General features: G+C 42.6%; 1 protein-coding gene across 1 annotated transcript in view; it reads left to right on the top strand.

The window, feature by feature from the left end:
• TGFBR2 (transforming growth factor beta receptor 2) overlaps positions 1 to 19,685 on the top strand; it is a 59,913-nt gene extending 40,228 nt beyond the window's left edge. Inside the window, exons 4-7 of the mRNA XM_048511063.1 lie at positions 8,257 to 9,059; positions 9,408 to 9,549; positions 15,060 to 15,187; positions 17,228 to 19,685. Coding sequence (XP_048367020.1) covers positions 8,257 to 9,059; positions 9,408 to 9,549; positions 15,060 to 15,187; positions 17,228 to 17,407 — 1,253 coding nt within the window. The 3' untranslated portion in view covers positions 17,408 to 19,685. The remainder of the gene's footprint in view (positions 1 to 8,256; positions 9,060 to 9,407; positions 9,550 to 15,059; positions 15,188 to 17,227) is intronic.
• The last annotated feature ends 2,675 nt before the right edge of the window (positions 19,686 to 22,360 follow it).

Here is a 22,360-nt window from a genome sequence, read left to right as displayed (position 1 = left end):
ACTTCTAGCATGCTAGATATTTAGGTTGTTATTGTGCTGGTTTACTCATAATAGTCTTCCTTCTTCTCAATTTGCTTGTATGGCCCCTTGTTGCAACACATCTGACTGCAGGCCAGGCTGTGTCCTCAAGTGCTTTTATTTGTTTATTTAATGGAATCTGCATTCCGACCGCATTCTGGTCCTCTAGTCTGATATCTGAATTAAAAGGGTCTTGGAAGGGCATTCCACATGACTTTGGAGTGAGCTCTGTTCATAAGTCTTAACTTGCAAAGAATGCTGGCAAATGGAGTTCATCACTACGTCAGTCAAGTTACAGGAATGATCCCTGAACATCATATTGGAATGTGGTGCAAACTAAGCATAATTTCCTTGTATGTGCTATTCATCTGTAGTTGTTGAATCATTTAGCTGAACCAATTACTTGTTTGTGTATCGATTTGCAGTAATTCTACAGAAAGCAGTTCATCTCCAGTGTAATGTGATTTTTCTTTCTTTAGATAATAGGTCTCAGGAAAAGCAAATACATACAAATGCTAAAATTTAGAAGCTGAAAGGATTGTGGGAAGATAAAGGACAGGGAAATCTTTCAAAGGAAAGGGAAGAAATGTTAAACAACTTTTCTGTGTATTTCATCCCTTTGGTTCTTAGGGCAGCCTTGGCCTTTAATTTAACCAGAAGGCTCGAAGCTTGGCCAATCCGAGCTCATCTATCCGAGCCTGGCCCGAATCCGAACCGGGGCTGAATTTTTTCCCCATCTACCAACCCTATTAACCAAGGTCATGCAGGTGCAGGAAAGGGAAGAGTTGAGTTTGTTTTTTATTGCTGGATTTAAATTTCTGTTACAAATTTTCAATGTTTCTTGCATATAGATTTGTGTTTGAGTATGTTAACAGTACAATCCTTAACAAAAAGGGACACAGGGGGTGCAAACTTTTTTGTATTTGGGGGGGGGGGTTTGTAGAGACCCGATTTTTTCAGAAAATCTGAGAAATAGCGAACTCCTCACACCAATGTGGGGTCCATTAAATCATAGGGGAAATATTTGTGGGGTTCTGAGCAGTTGTTTTTAAACAGCCACAAAATTTGCAGCATTGCTTCAGGTGAGTCTTCTTACAGAATTTCCGCATTTGATGAAGATTGGGCCAATTTTATAGTGGCCAATTTTTTCATTGGAAATAACGGGACACCCTTTTTGAGGGCCAATAAAATTGGACCCCCTGGTCCAGTATTCACCAAATTTGGGGGTTCTTGTAAAAAGAGTCACATGCATCTATGCTTCAGATTTGGTGCCCCTGTCTCAAAACTCAGCTTCCCCAGATTCCTAGGGTAAAACAGACCTGAAAAATCTGGGGCGAAAGCAGCTTTTCTTCAGATTTGCCTTTTTGGCTCCATTGAAATTGTGCCTTTTGTTTTTGGGTTGGGCATATCCAAATATTACCCCCTTCAGTGTTCATTGAAATTGTTACAACTCTGCTTAGGATGGCTCTGTAAGTTAAGAAGAAAAGTATTTGGAGCAGGGCTGGATATATGTTCTATGTTCTAAGAAGACCCATAATTGAAAACACATGAAACAACCTGCAGAAATTATGGAAAAGCAAATGTGCAGAATCTTGCCTTCAAATTCTTTGAAACAGAAAGCCCAATATATGAAAAATTGCATATTTCAGAGAAAATCTAGCAGTATGGGAACACTGTTTTAATTCAGTGAGTTCCTCACTGTGAACTGGACATGCTAGCACAACACAATAAACCATGAAGGTCCTTGGAAACAGAAAAGACCAACCCATCCATATAGGACTGCCCACTGAAGGCCTGTTTGGTTCATTGTTCTGGCCTCGCCTATTTGTAACAATATGTATCGCTGTGTGTTTGAATCTATTTATGGATCTAGAAGAAAACTAAAATTGAAAGATGATGAAAGCAGTCTCATTTGGTGCATTTGCAACATTTTTTTGTGTGTTCAAGGAAAGTAGATTTGCAAAACTTGGTTGCCAAAACCTGTAAAGCAGGAACATAGCCAGCTTTTATGACAGTCTTTCAGAATAGATTTCAGTAATTGCTGCAAAACAATAATTCTGTGAACTTGTGGAGGCAGGATCTAACCCTTGCTAAATACAATAAAAATGCTTAATGTGTGTGTCATCTAGGGGAACAAAGATGGTCTAGAGAGATGGATTTGTTCCAGAAAATTACCAGCAAACAGTAGCAAAGAGCTTAAATATACATGTTAAAGCATGAGGCCCATTTTTAAAATTAGGATATTATTTCTAGATAATCACTATGTACAGTCAGTTGGAACAGATTACACCTTGTTTACAATAGTGACTAAGAGTTACATAGACCAGGTTCATCTGGTAAAATAATTCATAACTGCACATGTCAATGGCATTAAATGACCCAATGGCATTAAATAACCTCAATGATGCGGCTGGCCTCCACACGAGCCAGGACCTTTACGGCCCTGGCTCCGGCCTGGTGGAACACTCTCCCTCCAGCTGTCCGGGCCGTGCGGGACCTTGGTGAATTCCGCAGGGCCTGTAAGACTGAGTTGTTCCGCCGGGCCTTTGGAGTGTCCAGTCGCTGAGGTGCGCCCCCCCCCCCCCGCCTCCCCTCCTTTGCTTCGCTCCTTGGGCTTTTGTTCACTATTTTATACTTTATTTGTATATTTATTGCTATTTTAAGGAAGCGTTTGGCCGCTCCCTCTCTTTTTGGGGGGTAGTTTAAAGGAATTGGGCTACGGGACGCCATCACCATCATTACTATTGTTATTGTTTTTGTCCGCTGCTTAAATGGTTTTAATTGTTTTAATGGATTTTAGTGTATTTGGTCACCATCGTGACCCTTGTTATGTTTTGTATACATAGTGTTGTACACCGCCCAGAGCCCCTCGGGGATTGGGCAGTTTATAAATTTAAATAAATAAATAAATAACTGTGTGCAGGATTATAACCAAAGTCTGAAAATTTTTAAGTTGAACTTTTAATCTCTTTAAGATGCTATCAGAATCAGAGCCTACTCCATCTTTTGAACTATAGTCTAGTTCTTTTCCAAGACCAGATAGATACAAGAATTAATTGTATAGAACTTTGTAGCTGACACTGTGGTTACAGTTTCTAAATATAACTCTTCCAGTAACTTTTTGAGCACATTCCAGTTTGTAGCATTTTGAGAATTAGGATAGCAAATCTGGTGGGTGTCTTTGTATACGATGAAGTATTTATTCAGGACAAGCAATTCCAGGATAGCTATTTCTGTTTTATTGTTTTCATTTCTCACCCCCAACCCAGTGAGCTAAGTCAATGTGAGGCCTTCTAGAACTGTTAAGAAATAGTACCTCTTAAACAAATGTCCAAACAATTGAGTAATTGAAGATTTAAGGCTTAACTTATGTATTGGCAAAGGGCTGTTTTTAGTATGGTTTAGTAGAAATTTATTTTTTGTTTCAGACATGGTCTTATATGTCCTGTTCTAGTAACGCTGTGCCACAGGATTATGGACAATTCTTAGTAACAGTTATGCTGTGTCTATACCCTGTTCAGGATAAAGATGACAGGAGGTTTGTGATTTTATCCGCCATTTCCTGGACTGCCTTTTTTCTATAATGCCCCACTTGGGCCCTAGTGCCCTGGGGACAGAACTAGGTAGGCAATATTAGCCAAGTGGAACATTCTAGAATAAAGACAGTTCAGGAAATGGTGGATGAATTCAAAATCTCTTGTCATCTTTAGTAGCAAATCCCAGTGGGGTAGTGCCAGTGGGGCAGGGGGTGCATGATGCACCGGGGATGCACTGGTATGGGGACGTGGTGGGCGTGTTCTGGGGCAGGTGGCAGCATGGCAGGGGTGCAGGGTGCATGCTTGCCCCGGACGCAGTCCCCTCTCACTGCAACCCTGGTAAATCCTTCTGTTGGTTCCTACTGGTGAGAATGTTTGCCTGGGCTAAGGGCAGAGGTGGGATCCAGCAGGTTATCACAGGTTCCCGAGAGTAGGTTACAAATTATTTGTGTGTGCTGAGAGGGGGTTACTAATTGGTGATTTTGCCACGTGATTTTGGCCTTAGTTACGCCCCGCCTCTCAGCAGTAGCGCGCAGAACTTGAAGCAGTCTAGCAGGAGGTGCACCGGTGTGCATGGCAGCCTGCGCCTGCGTGCATTCGTTTCCCGCCCAAGGACCAGCGCAGTGGCTGTGTCCTTGCCACAGCCCTGCCCAGGAATGCCCCGCCCTCGGAATGCCCAGCACCGCCCCCATCGTGCCCCGCCCAGCCCCATTGGTGCTACGCCACAGTTTGAATCCCACCACCATGGGAACCTGTTACTAAAATTTTTGGATCCCACTACTGGCTAAGGGTCTTTTTCTATGGTGGTACTGGCATTGTGGAATAATCTTCCTGAGAGTTTGAGTAAAGCCTTTGATGGCTTTTTGGTGCTATTGCAAATCTAAAAGGTATTTTAAAATGTATGATAAGCTTTGACCAAAGATTAACATTAACTTTTCTTTAAAGAAATTACTCCGTATGTGTTAAGTTGTCTCTGTGGTGGGTTTTGTTTTTTGTTTTTAATGTAAGCCTCTCCAGGACCTTGGGGAAGATGTAGGCTAATGATGTTCTAAATAATAAATTGGTGGTCACTGAGTGCTTAGGGGCCATCTGGCTACTTCTAATACCTGTGAGTTGTGTTTAATATATCGGGAGAAAAAAATGAGGGGAGGTGGCAAGTATAAATGTCAGACTGGAGCCGCAAAGTATTGTTGGGAGGCCTGCATAAATATTGTTAAATTTTGCAATTACTTGTCGTCTGATGTGACTAAAAATATTACCAGTATATTTTAATACTCACTGTGGCCAGTTCTGTGGATACTTAAATCCAGACATTGAAACCATGGACAGACAAGACAGATGGTTCTACAAACCTGAAAAAAAGAATCTGAAAAAATGCATTAACTTCCCTCAAATCATCGAAGCAGCACTGTAGCTTTAAGAAACTCAGCAGTCTTTGCTGGTCAACCACAAGAGGATTGCCATTCACTGGTCTTGCTAGGCAACTTACAAGAGGATCATCAGCCTTCAAGCCTTGATCCTCCTACTGCATTAATATAGATCCCATCAGGAAACAGGCTTGTGACAGCACTTCTGCTAGAACCACTTCAGTGACAAGAAAAAATATAGTGCATGAATGCAGAAATTTTTCACTATGCTGAAGGTTTCCGCTAAAGAACACTTATGGACTCAATCATCTTATGGGCCATAAACACAACTCACAGGTATTAGAAGTAGCCTGTTGGGCAAAATGGGTGGCTGCCCAGGGCGGAGAAATTTCCTGTCACGTGGGGGCATGAGCAGGGGCCCTGCCCCGCCCCCACCCACTGAAGCCAAGTTCCGTGGGCTGCTGCTGACCTGCTGCTGCTTCACCCACTTCCTGAACTGCTGCTGCTTCACTTGTGTGGCCTCTCTTAGCCTCCGTCCCTTGGCTCCGTCCCCACTTACATTATCGGAGGGAGGCTGAAGAGAAAGAGAAAGCAAAGCAATCATGAGGAGGCGGCAGCAGCTGAGCCGGCCAGGTGGAAGAAACTGCTGCTAGTGGCAATGAAGAGGACTCCAGACTGCCTGAGAGAGTTCCAGAACAGCACCAATTGCCAGGGTCAGATGGGCGGCATGGCAGGGAGGATAGGGAATGTGTCTTACTCTTACATCATGCCCTCCTTCCCCCATAAATATGCCTCTGATTAGAAGCCCCTCTTTGTTCCCCCTTTGTTTTTCTCGGCAGGTCTTGGGTGAGTTTGCGGGGGCGGGGGGCCTTGCCAGCTTTAATGGTGCTGGCTCATTTTGGAGGCCTGGACTTTAATGCCCCCCCTTTTTTAAATGCGAGCAGCCTCGATGGGGGGCTTGGCACAGAGGCAGCTGACAAACTTGCAGCAGAAAGAGAGAAAGGTAAAATGAAAAAAAGTAAAGGAGCATTTTTCCTAGGCAGGCGCTGCCAGGCAAGACCACAGCACCAAGGCCCACCAAACAGACTGGGGGCTGGGATTTCTTTTGCACCCTTTCAATTTTGCGGAATCCTCCCTGCCCACCCCATCCAGCAAAAGCCTTCTCCCCCAAGCCCTTGGCCATCTGGGTTGTCCTCTGGTGCCTATTCTGTTCCCTCTGTTCATTGGTGCCACACTCTGAGTTAATATTTTAATGGGATGGGCTACTGTAATTCCTGTATGTCTTCCATTCTTCTTCTGTCTGTATGTCTTCCATTTTTCTTTGTGTCTGTTCCTTCCTTCCATCCTGGTCCCACAATGTGTCCTCCCTACCTCCCTTCCCACAGTGTGTCTCCTTTCCTTTCCACAGTATGTCTTTCTTCCTTAACACAGCTAGTGGAATTCCGAATCATCTTCAAGGTGTGGGTTTTAACCTTTAAGGCCTTACGCGGCCTGGGACCCTCGTATCTGAGAGACCGCATTACCCCATATGCCCCTACTCGGCCTCTGCGATCAGCAGAGGCCAATTTGCTGGCGGTTCCTGGCCCCTCGATGATGCGGCTGGCCTCCACACGGGCCAGGACCTTTACGGCCCTGGCCCCAGCCTGGTGGAACACTCTTCCTCCAGCTGTCCGGGCCCTGCGGGACCTTGATGAGTTCCGCAGGGCCTGTAAGATCGAGTTGTTCCACCGGGCCTTTGGAGTGTCCAGTCGCTGAGTGGCGCCCCCTTCCCCCTCCCCCTCTCCTTCCCCCCCTGCATCTTCTTGCACATACCATCTGTTGCACTTTACCACCTATTATCCTCCCAGAGAGGAACCTGACCCCTCCATTTTCTTTTACTGGGGTGATCTAAATTGAATTGGCCATAATAGGGCACCTATTATGATGCTAACCGCTGTTTTTAAGTAGTTTTTAATGGTTTTTAGTATTATATTGTTGTTATCGATTTAATTAATTGTATATGTGAATGTTGTTCACCGCCCAGAGCCCCCAGGGGATGGGGCGGTTTATAAATCGAAACAATAAATAAATAAATAGTGTCCCTACTCAAGGGCTTCCTAGGCAGAATGCTGGATTAAATGGGTCTGGGGTCTGATCCAGTAGGGCTCTTTTGATGTTTTTATAGCATTGCTGGGACTCTGCTAGCCACTGGGCAAATGCTGAAGATGGTTAGAGTGTTGGAAATAGATGTCTCCACCGCCACTCATAAGCCAAATTGATAGCGGAGCCAGGAGAGAATCCCGCTCCTGGACTGTGTCTGAACTAAAAACGTTTGAAAGATTTATTCTGTTTTGTATTTATTAGGTAGAAACTAGTTTTTATTAGATAAGAATAGGATTTGTAAGTTTCCCTGTACTTGTGTTTGTATGGAACCTCCTTGGCCCAAGGCAGAGAGCCATCTCTGCCTCACCCGGACCCATCCCATTCACGTGTAAAGTTTCTTGATGCACGTGGACAAAGGGAAACCTCCGTCGAGGCGCCTTGCCCTGCCTAATCCCATCAGCAGGCAGATAAGGGGAACACGTCATCGCTCTCTGCCTCCTGACCCTGGACACCTGGAGAAAACCTTTGTGTTTCCCCCATCAGTGAACACGTCATCGCCTCGCCCTGCTCTGGCACGAAACTTGAGAAGGGGATGCCTATCGGACATTGATTGGTTCCTGCATGTTGCAATGTATGATTGGTTGTTTTGAATTTTGTTAATGAATGGTGGTGGGCTGTCTTTGGTTCTCCCGGTCCCCCGACGGGAGAAAGTGTACTTAAGGGGTTGCAAAGCTGCTAGGCGGCGGAGCTGTTGTGCGGAAGGGAGGTGCTGACACCTAGGTCAGCATCTCAATAAATCTCTTTTATTTATCTGAGCCTTGTCGGGTCTTGCTTGGGTTCCTGGGCGCTGCCGAGAGCGGGATACCTCTGAGTAAGGAAAGTGTTATCCTGAGCAGCGCGGTAACAGTTGGGGGCTCATCCGGGATTTCCTGAACCTACGGGAGAACCGGTATTGCTCTCGAGGAACCGACCCGACTGGCGGAGTGCAGTTCCGGAGAACGGCGCTGGTTGCAGCGGTTCGGAGGTCGGAGGACCTGTTTGGTCGGAGGTTGTGGACGCCCTCTGCAGGACAGGTGAGACGGACCTGCAAAGGGAAAAAAAAACAAACAAAATCCACCAGACCACGGCCACACAGCCCAGAAAACCCTCCAGAACCATATTCAACTTTTCTTCTAATATCATGTTACCATATTGTCAGGACAATAAAGCATAGACATGAAGCATATTTAACCACAATCTTATCTTTCTTCCAGAAACCCCCTCACCTATAGATGAATGGAAAGATGTGATTTCTAAAGTTGCAATGATAAGCCTTGTCCCGTTGCTTGTGGTGACAGTTGCTGTGATTCTCATCTTTTACTGCTACCGTATTCAGAGGAGAAGGAAAATCAACAAGGCATGGGAGAAGAACATGAAGCCCAAGAAACATAAAGACTGTAGCGATGTTTGCGCCATCATGTTAGATGATGACCGTTCCGACATCAGTTCTACTTGCGCCAACAACATTAACCATAATACTGAACTGTTGCCCATTGAGTTAGACACCCTTGTGGGCAAAGGGAGGTTTGCAGAAGTCTATAAAGCAAAACTGAAGCAAAATACATCAGAACAGTTTGAAACAGTGGCTGTCAAGATCTTCCCTTATGAAGAATATGCATCTTGGAAGACTGAAAAAGACATCTTCTCAGACATAAACCTGAAGCATGAGAACATCCTTCAGTTCTTGACAGCAGAGGAGCGCAAAACTGATTTAGGCAAACAGTACTGGTTGATCACTGCTTTCCACTCAAAGGGAAACTTGCAGGAATACCTCATAAAACACATCATTAGCTGGGAAGACCTTTGGAAACTGGGTGGCTCTTTGGCTCGTGGAATTGCCCACCTTCACAGTGACCATACGCCTTGCGGCCGACCCAAGACCCCTATTGTCCACAGAGATCTAAAGAGTTCCAATATCCTGGTGAAAAATGATTTAACATGCTGTCTCTGTGACTTTGGGCTATCTTTGAGGCTGGACCCTACTCTCTCGGTAGATGATCTAGCTAACAGTGGACAGGTGAGTTGAAAACATGGTAGAAAAATCAAAGTGCTGTAGGAGATATTCTGTATTCCACTGCAGGATCCTTACCTTTGAGAACTAGATGACACTCTTTCAGGCGTAGAGAACAAGTCTGCTTTCACTGCTGTGGTATACATGAGTACTGAGTTTTATTTGTTGCCTCATTGGTGATTGGCATTAACAATTTAACATGGGGCCACAATTCTCCTTTTCAGATCTCTGCCACCCATAGTTACATTCATCTGTATGGAAGCTAGACATATTTTACTTTCCAGAATAGATTACTGAGTGGCATTAACTGTCCAAAGTGCTGTTATAACTGTTCCTTTTGTAAAATGTTTTCAGGTTGGCACAGCAAGGTACATGGCTCCTGAAGTCCTGGAATCCAGAATGAACTTGGATAATGTGGAGTCCTTCAAGCAGACTGATGTTTATTCCATGGCTTTGGTTCTCTGGGAAATGACCTCTCGCTGCAATAGTGTTGGAGGTAAATAAAACATTCTCTTACCTGTGGACAGCAATATTTTTTTGCATATGGTGTTTAAATACTGAATTCTAAAAGTTTCAGGAACTTGTTTTCATGATGTATTTATTATAATTACATACCTCATCCCGCCATCCAAGTAGCTTGCAGAGCTAAACCTTAATTTCAGGAACAGCACTGTGCCATGAGTCTCTAGAAACCCCTCTCAGTCGCTCTGCATCCTCTTTTAACACTTTTTCCTTGTGTAGTCATTGCAACAGTTCCCATGGCTTAGACCTGCCTTGGGTCAATAAGTAATTGTTCTGCTATAAATATCAAGTTAAGTGGGCGCTGAGCAATCTAATTTGAAGGAAAAATTCTCCCAGCTGTATATGTGATAATTGAATAGATCCGAGACACAAATGACACCCAGCCAGCTTCTGGAAGTGTTTTCTGGAATCCCCAGCATTAACACTCCCTCCCCATCTGTCAATTTGAAGTTACGTTGTTGACCATATCAGCATAATGCTAGATCCTGGTTTCCCACTTATCCTTCTAGCCTTCTTCTGTGTGATTGTAGCATCCATTGCTCTACTTATAACTTCCAGTACTGTTGATATAGTCTCTAGTGAAGAGGCAGGGGTAAAAGAGAGCTTGAATTTAGTACAGAGTAGCATTTTCATCTCGATCATTTTTGAATTCAGCAAGACAACCTATTTCATAATGTTGCTAAAGGAATCAAAGTGCAATTATCAATGCAGCCTGTGTTGCATTGAGAATTAGCTTGGTGGTAAAAAGTGCTGTCAAATTGTAGCTCACATATGATGACCCCATAGGGTTTTCAAGGCAAGAGATGCATAGCAACTCTGGTCTCCCTTGGTGGGCTCCCATCCAAGTGCTAACCAGGGCTGACCCAGCTGCTTCCAGGAGCTAATGGGATTAGGTTAACCTGGGTCATCCACGTCAGAGTGGGAATTAATGTAGACTTTCCTTATAACTATATCATATCATATTAGCATGCCATTCAAAATCTGGCCGTATGCAGTGGTTTTTAATCTTCATGGTCTTACGGACAGGCACACATGGGACTGCGCGTGCACACGCCTGCTGTGGAGAAGCTTTTCCTTAGGCATTCCTGTAGCACCAGTGTGCATCCTCTCCCTTGGAGCCAAAGGCAGGAAGATTTCTGACCAAGACTGTCTCAAGGGTGGAGGTGAGGGAGCACTCTATTGCTACCGAAATGCCTGAAGAAAAGCTTGCTGCTCTTCTTTGTGGTAGGCCTGTGCGTGTCCCACATGTGCCTACATAGAAGAGCACAGTTACAGGTAAGTGCAACATTGTGTTTTCTGCCACTAAAAATGTTTATCTTCTGCCGACACCCGGATGGTTTACAGTTGCACATCTATAGGAGATTCTATAAAAAGAGTCATTTCTCAGAGCAAACAGGGCATCTCTTGCTACACAGTTGATTTGATTGGCACTTTTGAGGGAACCAAATGTGTTGGGATTTGGTTCTAGACAACTAATGTTGCTGTGCTTAGCTTTGGTTTTTCTATGGGATCTGCGAGTGAGGAAGAAATTCCACAAACGTTTTATTAGGGGTGACTATTTAAATATTTCAATGACAACCTGATTGAGATGTGCTTTGTGTTCCGAAAATGCAATTTGTAATTTCCAAGGTGTCCACTTGCTAGCTTGACATTTGTAATCGTTTCTATAAAGAGATTTAAAAGTTGGTCGGATTTGTGCTGGGCTTTCTAGAATCCTGGCTTTTTGCTCTCGTCAACTTCCCCTTTTAAGGCATGTGTGAGCTAGCTGTTTGCTCAGGAAGGTTCTTCCTTCCTTGCTGGTCTTTTCCTTTCACTCTTTGATGAGTGCAAAGGAGCAGTGCCTGTAGTAATAACCACCCTCACAACAGCTCTATTTAGGAAGTGACAGAGCTGCCTAAAATAAATAGAATCAGGATTTTATCGGGGGCGGGGGATCATGTCCCACTCGAGCTAGGAAAGGGTGGGGCCTCTTACAAAGGTCTATTTAAAAATAGTCTCTGGCAACAGTTAACCATTACATCACATGTTTGAAATACATCTACACAATAGTATCGTGCTGGAAAGCAGTGTAATAAAGCTGCAGCTGCAGATTTATGGGTCAAACAAAGATGCCAGCCAGCTAAGCTAGCGTCAGTTGCCGTTATCAACAACAGCTTTATTCAGGGATCCAAACTCTTCCTCCTCAGAGTAGAAATGCATTTATCTTCTCCAGAAACAAAGAGGAATTTCCAGTTCTTCCTTCTCACTGCCGACAATTCGTGTGCGTGATGCCATTCTGGAGGATTCCCTGACCTTCCAGAGCAGCCATTGGGAGTACCGTGACCTGCAATGAGAAGAGGTGTAGGTGGGAAAGATTTGCAGGTCTTTACAAAGGTGCAAGATCTTGGGTGGGGGGGGGTAAGGAAACCACAAAGACATTAGCTGTCTCTTTGGCTAGCAGAATAGCATGTCTTTTGTAAACGGCTTTCACCTTTCTGTAACAAAAGGAAGCACTCTGCTAGTTTGGGAATGAGATTGTGAAAGATTTGGGTGTTTTTGCCTGTATGATGAAGCAACAATTTGCTGTATGGCAAAGTAACAATTTCCTGAGCACTGTCTTCAGTCTCCCAAATCTTTTTAACTCTGGTTTTGCTTAAAATGCATGGTGTTGTAATCTGTATGCTGGAGTTGTAAATAGAAGCCTAGTTGCAGGTGGAAAAAAAAGTGGGCTGAAGAAACAGGCCGTTCTGCTGCTAGCTGGCTTGAAAGCTGAGAATCTGGTGTGTGGGAAGGAGGGTATAGTTTTCTTAATGTTTCACTGGAGTGTAATTTAGAAGTCATATTTAGAAACCCAGCAATGCTGTTCTGGGGAAAGCTTGAACTGCTCCGCTGCCCTGTTAACTTGGTATTTTAGTCGGCATAGCAGCTGTGTACCAGATGTTATTCTTTGTGAGAAATAGCATTTCCATCCAGGCATTTTGCTTTTGCAGCAGACATGGATACTGTGAGAAAGGAAAGTGCAGCGAGCGTTAAGTGATCTGACAGCCCTCTTAAAGCGGCTCATTTTCAAGACCTTTGTTGCCAGTACATGACATCAGTGAGAATAACCAAGGTTATCTGGGAATAATCTGGAAAATAGCTTTCAAAATGGCTTCTGTTCCTCTCACTTCTGTTCATAAGCGAAATTGAAAAAAGAAGCTTGCTTGACTTGAAAACTATTCTCTTGGTTTAGTTTTCAAACCATCAGCAACATCAAAAAGCCACCAACTGGGCAAAGGGGCTTGCTTAGTTGTATGTTTAGAGTGGGGAGCAAAAGTCCAGTTCTTCTGACTGATTCTAGGCTGCTACAGGCCCTCTTTTGTCAGGGCCCAAAGGTGGTAGTCATATGATTACATTCACTGAGAAAGAAGAAGCAACCTGAACCTTCCTCTTGAATCTCAAGGTGTCTAAAAAAGGGGGGCAAATATACTTTTCACCTCTTCCCTGTCCTGTGCTCAGGCCACCATTCTGCTGTTTCCAGCCCAATGCACTTCCCTGGCCTGCTATCATGTCCCCTGGTCTGTCCCTGTGGCCCCTCCATCATCCCCTGCCCACAACTCCCGCAGTCCAGGTGCCTGCAAGAGACTTCCTACTTTGTCAGGTGGGTGAGGGAGGTGGGAGGGGGGGGTCACAGCATTGTCATCTTGCCTCACTGGCCGCCACAGTGGTTCTTCGGGCTCCTGGCAATGCTGTCGGGAGGAGGAGGAGGGAAGTCGGCTATCGGCTTGTTCGAGTCCCAGGCAACACTTGCTGCAAGAGCCAGGCCTGCTGCCAGCCCAGGACACACACCAACTGATTATCTGTTTGGAATAAGCCCAGTACAGGCTTCTCTGTATTGCAGTTGGCCAAGACTCTGTGTTGCGATTGCTTGGGAGTGTGTCACCACCACCTGGCTCTGGCTTACTCAATTACGTATAGAGATTACAAACATTGTCAATTTATGCCATTTCAGATGGAGGAATTTCTTATTGCATGAAATTGTTTTGTGGAATAAGATCATGTGTGTATGTGGGGTCCATATTATAAGCTTGAAGAAGGCTTAGAAGTCTAATATTTGGCTTCCTAACAGCTGAATAAAAAGCTAACCTATGGAAATTGTTAGCTTTTCCACATAATGTCAGTTTCAGAAAATGCTGCTTCTGCTTTGAATTGTAGTGCCTCTAAGTAAAATAAAATTAAACATGTATATAGCAAAATAACATGTATGGAGCAAAATAATCCAGTATATAAGCCCCATTGTTTTAGCTGGAAGTTAGTCATAAGTATAACTGTATACATGTTAGCAATTTTTTTTTGTATGTCAGGACGTGCCACTTTTCCTCTAATGTCCTTATATTGTGCCTCAAGCCATATTTAAGTTTCCTTAGACTGGTTCCCTGCCACATCGTTTGTCTTCATTGTCTGTTTTTGAACTGTGTTCCTGTTTTGGCCTGCATCTCTCTCAGCCCAATATGTCCAGCAGCAGTGGTCATAATAGTAAAACTCAGTCTGTTCTTTATCACAAGATGGTTCAGAAGGGACTTATATAAATTCATAGAATAACTTGTATTAGAAAGGTAGTTTTCTCCAAAGGCCACCCCAGATTATTGTGGTTGTCTAAAATTTTCAGGTTGTTTTAGTATGCCACAGCTTGACCTGTAAAAGTGCTGTAAAGTTTCCTGAAATGCATTTATCTATACCATACCTTTCTGTCCAGTGAGGGCCCAAAGTGACTTAGATTCTTATTTTCTTCTCCATTTTAAAGGGCCAGAACAGCCATTATGCTGGAAGTTCCAGGTCCAGATGTAACCAGCACTTTTAAAGGGCTTATATCTGCGGAGTGGGTTGAGTCAGTGGTGAGAGGAGAGAACTCTCTCATTCTGTACAGTTTTGTCAATCAACAATGCTGCCCTTGTGCTGTCCTTTGCCCTGGGAAGAAAAAAAGAAGGATATAGAAAGTCTGGGGAGGGCAAAATTATTTGTCCCTTGTTCCACAACCTGAGAATCCAAATTGGACTCTCAGGATTGCCACTATTGATTTTTTCAGAGCCCAATGAAATGCTATCATGACCCTCCTAATATTGTATCTGTTTGGGTCCATCCTAGGGTATGCTGTTTTGGGTTTAAGATAGCAATCAAATCAAGTCATAATAAAATAGACATTTGAAACTGTTGCTCACCATTTATAATTTTGCAGGAAATAGCCATTTTGAGCTCCAGTTGGCATTTGAAGAAAATTATGTGAGGACAAGGTTGCAAACTGGCCAGCTTGACTGGCATGAATGTTTTATTCCTCTGGTTGCCGGGTTAGATTTTTTTTAAATGGAATGGAGAGGCCAATTTTTAACTACTTAGTGTCTTTTGAGGCAAAGTAATTTGCTTTTATATGCCTTCAAGATCACTGCAGTCCTGAACTTGCAACTGGTTTGAAGGCCCATGTGATTTCGACTAATTGAGTATCCTTGTGTTAACTTATTCTCATGACAGAGGTGAAAGACTATGAACCACCATTTGGATCAAAGGTGCGAGAACATCCTTGTGTGGAAAGCATGAAGGACAATGTTTTGAGGGACAGAGGGCGACCGGAGATCCCTGGCTCATGGCTCAACCACCAGGTGAGAGAATCAGACTGTGTGGCATCATTGCTGCTCCCTGCTAAGTAGGACCAACAGCTCAGAGTGACAGAACTGCATACATTGTTCCCCACGGGTAACTCCTTGCCCTTTGTATTTCTCACTGAGTTTAGTGCTTTCAAGTTGATATAATTGCATTAGCACAATTATGAATGGATTCATGCAATTAAACTTTTAAAATTTGCCTTGAGGCTACAGTGTATACTATAGGCACCTTGTAACCCTCAGCCTCAGCTTGTCTATTTGGTGACTGGACTCATCAAATTCTGGTCAGAGGTATAGTATGAAACACACTTCAGTGTTTGCCAACTGTCCCTCCCTGAATACTCTGAGGACTTCTGCAAACCTTTAAAAAAAAAACCCTGCAGCAGATGCTTATGCAATATTCCTTCTTTCATATTCATTCTCCTCCTCTGCCGATGTGTTTTTGTAATGAACCCATTATTCATAATGCTAAATTCTGAAATGGATTTTACTCAGTGCTGCTTCTCCCCACCCCCTTCACTCGGTAATGAGATTTGTTGCGCTCCTGATTTCACGTTAATGTTTAATATTTAATTTAACTTTAATGTCTGTAATTTCAATGCCAACAGAAAATGAATATTATTTGTATACTTACAATATCGTTGTGCTGTTGACATCTGTCAGCATCATCCATTAGGTAAATTATACAGTCATGCAGTGCTTTGAAGCTTTTAAAAAACAAAACAAAATGAGAATAATTTATATTTTAAACTCAGTTTAGTGTCACTCTTTGTGACCAAGGATAACATCATTTCGTTTCCTGGTATTAGCTGGGTTTAGACGTCTAATTTCCACTGTTTGGAGGGGGGAACACTTAACATTTAATGAATTAATATGTCTCAGCACAGTCCAGCAAATGGTTGTGTAAGACATACATTACGTTTGCTCTCAAATAGAACTGTTACATAGAGTAGGACGCCTCACCATGGCATGATGATACTTCTAAGGGTGCTCCACAGTCCCCTGTGCGTTCTCCTAAGCCTGTGACAGTAAATCAAAATTAATATTCCCCATTGTGGCTCATATTTGTTTCTCACTGGGACAGTTTCACATAACTGTAGCATTGCTTTTCTTTAAACAAACAAGTTTTTTTCTCTCTATGTCTTTCAAATCGCAGATGTTTTCATCTCTTAGTTCCTTTCCATAACTGGACAGCAGTTTCTTTGTGTGCTCACACACACATTGGGCACTTTTTAATTTGGTCCTTTCCAAATTATTTTTACTTGGCATCTTTTTGTCAGTGTGACCAATCTTAGCGAGTCCTGCAAATTCTTATGGTAGAAATCCTAAGAATCTTACCTTTTTCTGTGAAGTTTAATTCAGTGGCCACTGTCCAACAAAAATAATAGAATTGCATTATTAGTAGGTTAATTTTTTGCAAGTGGTAATCTATTGTAATGGGGATTGATTTGGGGGGTGGGTGGGTATTTTAGTGTGATGCTGCTTGTGGCTTTTTGGCTATTTGAGCCATATCATTTAAGCAAGTGGCAGAAATCAAAGACAGTTCACAGGAAATAGCTTTCTGTCAAGACCCCCAATGCTTGGTCTGTAAAATAAAATAACACTGAAGACTTTGGTGCAGGCTCTTTTTCTGTCATATGAAAAGGGGGTTGTGTAAGCTTAACTGCCTTCATTTTTAAGCTGTTTCTTTCCTTAGCAGCTAAACCTACATGGTGTAAATTTAATGTGTTGCATTTTCCCAAATCACATTATCATTGTATTGTTGAAGGCTTTCATGCCTGGAAGCAACTGGCTGTTGTGGGTTTTCCGGGCTGTGTGGCCATGACTTCACCTGAATCAACGTTGGAAACAAAAACTACCAGACCATGGCCACACAGCCCAGAAAATCCACAACAACCAGATATTATAAACCATGTTACATTATCAAGTAAATATATACCTCTTGGGAATTTTTTAGTTTATCCTCCCATCCTTTCTTTGGTTGTAGTTGCTGTGTTCCATAATGTTCAGGTCTTTCTTTGCCTTTGTGTATTTTAGGGCATCCAGAAAGTCTGTGAGACTCTTGTAGAGTGCTGGGACCATGATCCCGAGGCCCGTCTCACTGCGCAGTGTGTAGCCGAGCGGTTCAATGATCTGGAATACCAGGACACGCTATCGGGAAGAAGCAGCTCAGAAGAGAAGATTCCAGAGGACAGCTCTGTGAGCAGTGCCAAGTAGCAACAAATACAAACTTGCATAAATTCACAACAGGAGAAGACCCTGGTCTTTATTCTTGGATACACTTTCCTGAGGCATTGCGAAATCCTGCCTCTCCCTTATTTCTGCTTCTCCCAATAAAAGTTATTATTTTATGGGAAGCAATAATGGGGCATGGTGTCTTGCCACAGCAGTGGGCACCCTGACTATGTCATAGTATAAGCTGTGTTGTTGTTTCCTTACAAAACAAGATTGTACAACATGCCAATAATATTTGCACTTTATCAATGCCTGTACATAACTATGGAAGAGCAAGTGATACATACGCACACACAGCAAAGCTCTGCAAGGTGTCATCCAGGAATCTAACTATAGGTAAGACAATCCAACAAGGGATGATTGGGATGTCTGCCGACACCCTGGCAGCGGCAGTGCCTTATGTGCCTCACCTAAAGCAAAAGGAGAGTGGGAAGGTGGTGCTAAACAACAAATACTGTACGCAGTTGCACTTCTGTTGTGCAGTTGAGAGGCAAATGATAGGGTTGCATTGGGTTGGCTGTGTTAGAACCCTCATTAGCACATTTGTTATAACTTTGCAATGATGTTTCAGCTGGTTCTTGAACATCCAGAGTGTGCATATTCAGCTGGGTCTAATTTTCTACATAACCTCCTGTGATTTAGAACTGGGGAGTGGATCAGGGAATGCTTTTTGTTCCTGTAGAGAGGACTGTTAATTCATTCTCTCTTTCTTTGAGCTTGCACTTCATGTCAGCGGCCTTCCCAACTGGGGGGAGGGAGGCTTCCCTGCTTAATGAAATCAGGCAGGGTCAATTAGAATTGGAACAGATGTTTTGCATTTGCTGTGCATTCTGACACCAAGTGGGACTTCTCCCTCCCCCCGCCCCCTTTCTGGGATCAGTAACATCATGTCTAGCTTCTTGAGCCCATTAAGTTCACACTTGATTTCATGGCCGGTGCCTTAGAAGAGGAACAGCACATGATGCCGAGGAAAAGATTTGCTACACTCTGCAGGCATGTTTCAGTCTCTTTTAACTTGAATTCTAGTCTCCCAAGACTGCAGTCATTCAAGACTGCTGGCAATACAAGTGCATTCCTAAACTTGATCCCCACAAGGCATGGCTTACATTCTTTCAGTCTTCCAAAATATTTGGATTTGGAGCTGGCCTCTCAAGGAATTTTAACTGATGGAATTTCGACAGTCAGTGCTTCCCTGCTCGATTGTCAGGGTCTCTGAGTTTTGGAGCTCATGCCAGCTTTCAGGATCAAAGAGTTTGTCATCAAGTGCCTTCAGTCCCTTTTCAAAACAAGGAATTTGTTACCAACACATAATTAAACTGCTCAGCCCCAGAAACAATCCAACAAAGTTAAAAGATTTATATAAAGTGCAATGCTAAATCTTTTTTTATCATATAGGACACTGATTTTTTTTTCTAGGAGTGATTACTTTGTATAGTCCATAAGGGAAAATGTATATTCACATAGGAGTTAAAAAATTTATGATGAAAATATTTATTTTAAAAAAAAATGCTTTTTGCATTTGCTTTTATATTACAAAGAAATATTTAAGCATTAAGAGGCCAGGAGATCAAAAATTAAAATGAAATTCCAACCATGCTGTCATTTTAATAGCAACAGACTGTCTGAACTGTGGAGCTTACTGGCAAAGTAGGATTATAGTGGGATAAAGAGAACGTTCCTGAACAGAGCTAGGATCTTGTGACCTCTAGTGGTGGTTTCTCAGGGTAGCACGTTGGACAATAACTGCAGAGGCAAAAGAAACTTTACCACCAACTGGAACATGGGGTGTATGAACTCTTAAAATCTAAACCAATAGTTTCAAAATCTGTTTGACTGTTATGCCTTCCCTCATGAGCTGGGTGATCTCCGTTCAATGAGGACACTGGGACTTTAAAAAAAATTATTTCCTTGTCATAGAACTACAATTTCCAGAATCCCTTAGTAAATAGCTGTGAAAGTCAAACAAGTTTGAAACTGATCTAAATTTCTGGCATAGGTATGTGTTGGACCTTCACTTCGGGGTTGTGTTATTCTTGATGTTTCTCATGACGTGGCAAAGAGTGAGAGAATCCAACAGCTCCTGACACAAGTGTTGACAACATTTTGTACAATTATATGTAATGGGAAATGTTAATTCCTCCGTGGAACACTACCATTGTGCAACATGTATGAAAATAGGAATGTGAACATGTAATCTTGCTTTTTCCAAATGTTTCAAGCACTTACAATATTTTTATATAAATAAAATGTTTTAGATGAAGTAGACGTGTGATTTTGATTTAAATACTTTATCCATATCAAAAACATGTAAGGGTTTGCACAGAGAACATTACTCAGGCCGCATTCACATTTAATTCACTTGTGTTGTTCAAACAAAGGCTTATTTTGGCAACATTTCAGGTATTTTGTTCCAGAAATATTTCAAGAATAGCTCGAACGGTCAAGTGGGTAAGTTGTATTTAAACATCGTTTAGGAGGCACTAAGATTCCAGCTGTTTGCTTCAGCCATGAAGAATTTGCATACATTTAAGCATATCTTCATTGTCATGTCTTCAGTACAGTCCTGCTTAGGACTAAGCAGGGGCAGACCATTGTGTCCCTGTACAGAAGACACTCCATCAACAACAGTCACAGGTGATTGGGGTGGGTTTTCTGGGCTGTGTGGCTGAAGTCTGGTGGAACTTGTTCCTAACATTTCCCCTGCATCTGTGGCTGGTATCTTCAGAGATGTTTCACCTCTGATACACCTCTGAAGATGCCAGCCACAGATGCAGGTGAAACGTTAGGAACAGGATCCACCATACCATGGCCACACAGCCCGGAAAACCCACCACAACCAGTTGAATCCAGCCATAAAAGCCTTCGACAGTTATAGGTGAGTGTAACTGTGTTAATTCCTTTAGAGACACCTGCATAGGGAAGTCTTCCCTACTATGTAAGGAAGTCTACTTTGTTAATTCCTCTGGAGACATCTGTATAGAAAAGACTTCCTACCCAGACAAGCTGATCATACCACAAGCTGAAAAATATCTTGGTGATCATTCCAGGACTCTTATAGTGGTCCCAGTAGACTTTTTAATGGAAGAAGGGGCCCAGGAGAACTTCAAAGAGAAATACAGACACAAGATGGTCTCTCTCAAGAGTTGCCAAAACCACATCATGACTCCATCTCCTTCATTACCTTCAATTGTATGCATAGAAGGCCCAGTTTTTTTTTCAAACAAGCTGAAAGCACAGTATGAATGATGAAAGGGGGAGAAGGAGGTGTCAGAGTCATAGATAAAGTAGTATCAAAAGTCCTTTTAAATTCTGCTGACCCATACTATCTCCCCACTAAGAATCTTGGGAAGCATATTCAGTGATCAAGTATAATCACTGGCCAGTATTTCTCATTGCTCTTGCTGTGTTCTTTGGTGGGAGTCATGTGTTGCATTGTTTAGTCTGGAATTAAGTTGTGTCCTTGATACATTGGTCCCAAATCATTTTGAACTTTGCTTATAACTATCAACTTTAGTTTTCACTTTGAAGGCAACCAGAAGTGGAGTGGACAATTCTAAAGGTTGCACAATGGTTTGGCTTTTGCTGGGTTCCATGGAAAAGTGTAACATGACTTTTGTTTTTTATTTTCGGTTTGGACTGACATTCTTACCTGAAATCTCAATCAAAAAGCAGACTGCCAGGTTCTACACTAATTGGCGTTTCAAAGTTACTATCAAAATCAGTTCCACAGAATAAGATACTGTGGGACTAGTCATGATTTAAGTTTGGATTGTTTTATGAAATTAATCATTAATGCTAAAATCAGTTATTTGGTTTTCATTTCCATTGGTTTCAGTAGGAAACACAATTTCCAAATTTTAAACTTCAATTTAACTGGAACAAAAAGGACCTTGAATAAACTGAAATGTTAGAGATAGAATAAAAAGTCTGTGTTGGTATTGATTTTGCAAGAGACATGTCTTTGCCCAAAAGGGCTGCTGGTAGCTAACGCTATAATTAAATTTATATCTTTCTTTATAGTCCATTTTTCTTGCCAGGACCCAAGGTAGATTGCAAAATGTAACAATGCAATCAGGACAGCGTAAGGCACATGATAAACATAGCAAATTCATCAGGAAAAATTCTTCAACAAGCCCATTAAAAAGACAGCCATAACCACGCCAGTCTTAGGGGGCTGGAGTAATACATTGAAAGCTGGATTTCTGGTGAAGATCATGTGAGCAAAATAGGGTTGGGATGAAGGAGCCACAGAAAAGCCCTGGATGGACCTAGGATGCTAAAATTCTAGTTTGCAAAGTGGGGACAAACAAAAGCCGGTACTGGCACAATAAGAGTATAGATAAGGTAATATAGAAGGCGGAGGTCTTCCTTAACAAAACTACAGGTGGGAAGGTGAATTTTACTGTGCTGCTGGGTCTGAAACATTCTTCTCCCAACCTAGATAACAGGAAGTGAGCCTGGGAGTGAAAACAAACCAAATGTCACACAAAACACACACCAACTTTGCTTACAGGTGTGAAACATATTTTTTCTTCTTGTTTCCACCCAACATTGTGGTTCTTTTTCCAGCTTTTCCTGTTGTTTCTGCAGCCTTTCCTAAACCTGCTTTACTACATCCTATTAACAAAGCCTGCAATAAAGTTGGCATGGCTGCCACATGGATAGGAGAGTCCAGATCTTTCCCAGTCACTGCCATTTTCCTTGACCCATTCACCCCCATACATTCTACCACCAGATAGCTTTGAAGTCTTTTTTTTATTATTAATGACATTGGCTCATTCCGCACATGCAGAATAATGCACTTTCAAACTGCTTTCAGTGCTCTTTAAAGCTGTGCGGAATAGCAAAATCCACTTGCAAACAGTTGTGAAAGTGGTTTGAAAACGCATTATTTTGCGTGTGCGGAAGGGGCCATTTATAGGTAATTTTTTGATA

Source organism: Sphaerodactylus townsendi, linkage group LG11 (assembly GCF_021028975.2).
Source record: "Sphaerodactylus townsendi isolate TG3544 linkage group LG11, MPM_Stown_v2.3, whole genome shotgun sequence".
Classification (NCBI taxonomy): Eukaryota; Metazoa; Chordata; class Lepidosauria; order Squamata; family Sphaerodactylidae; genus Sphaerodactylus; species Sphaerodactylus townsendi.
Note: the sequence above shows the minus strand (reverse complement) of the source record. Positions and strands in the feature narration are given on the sequence as shown.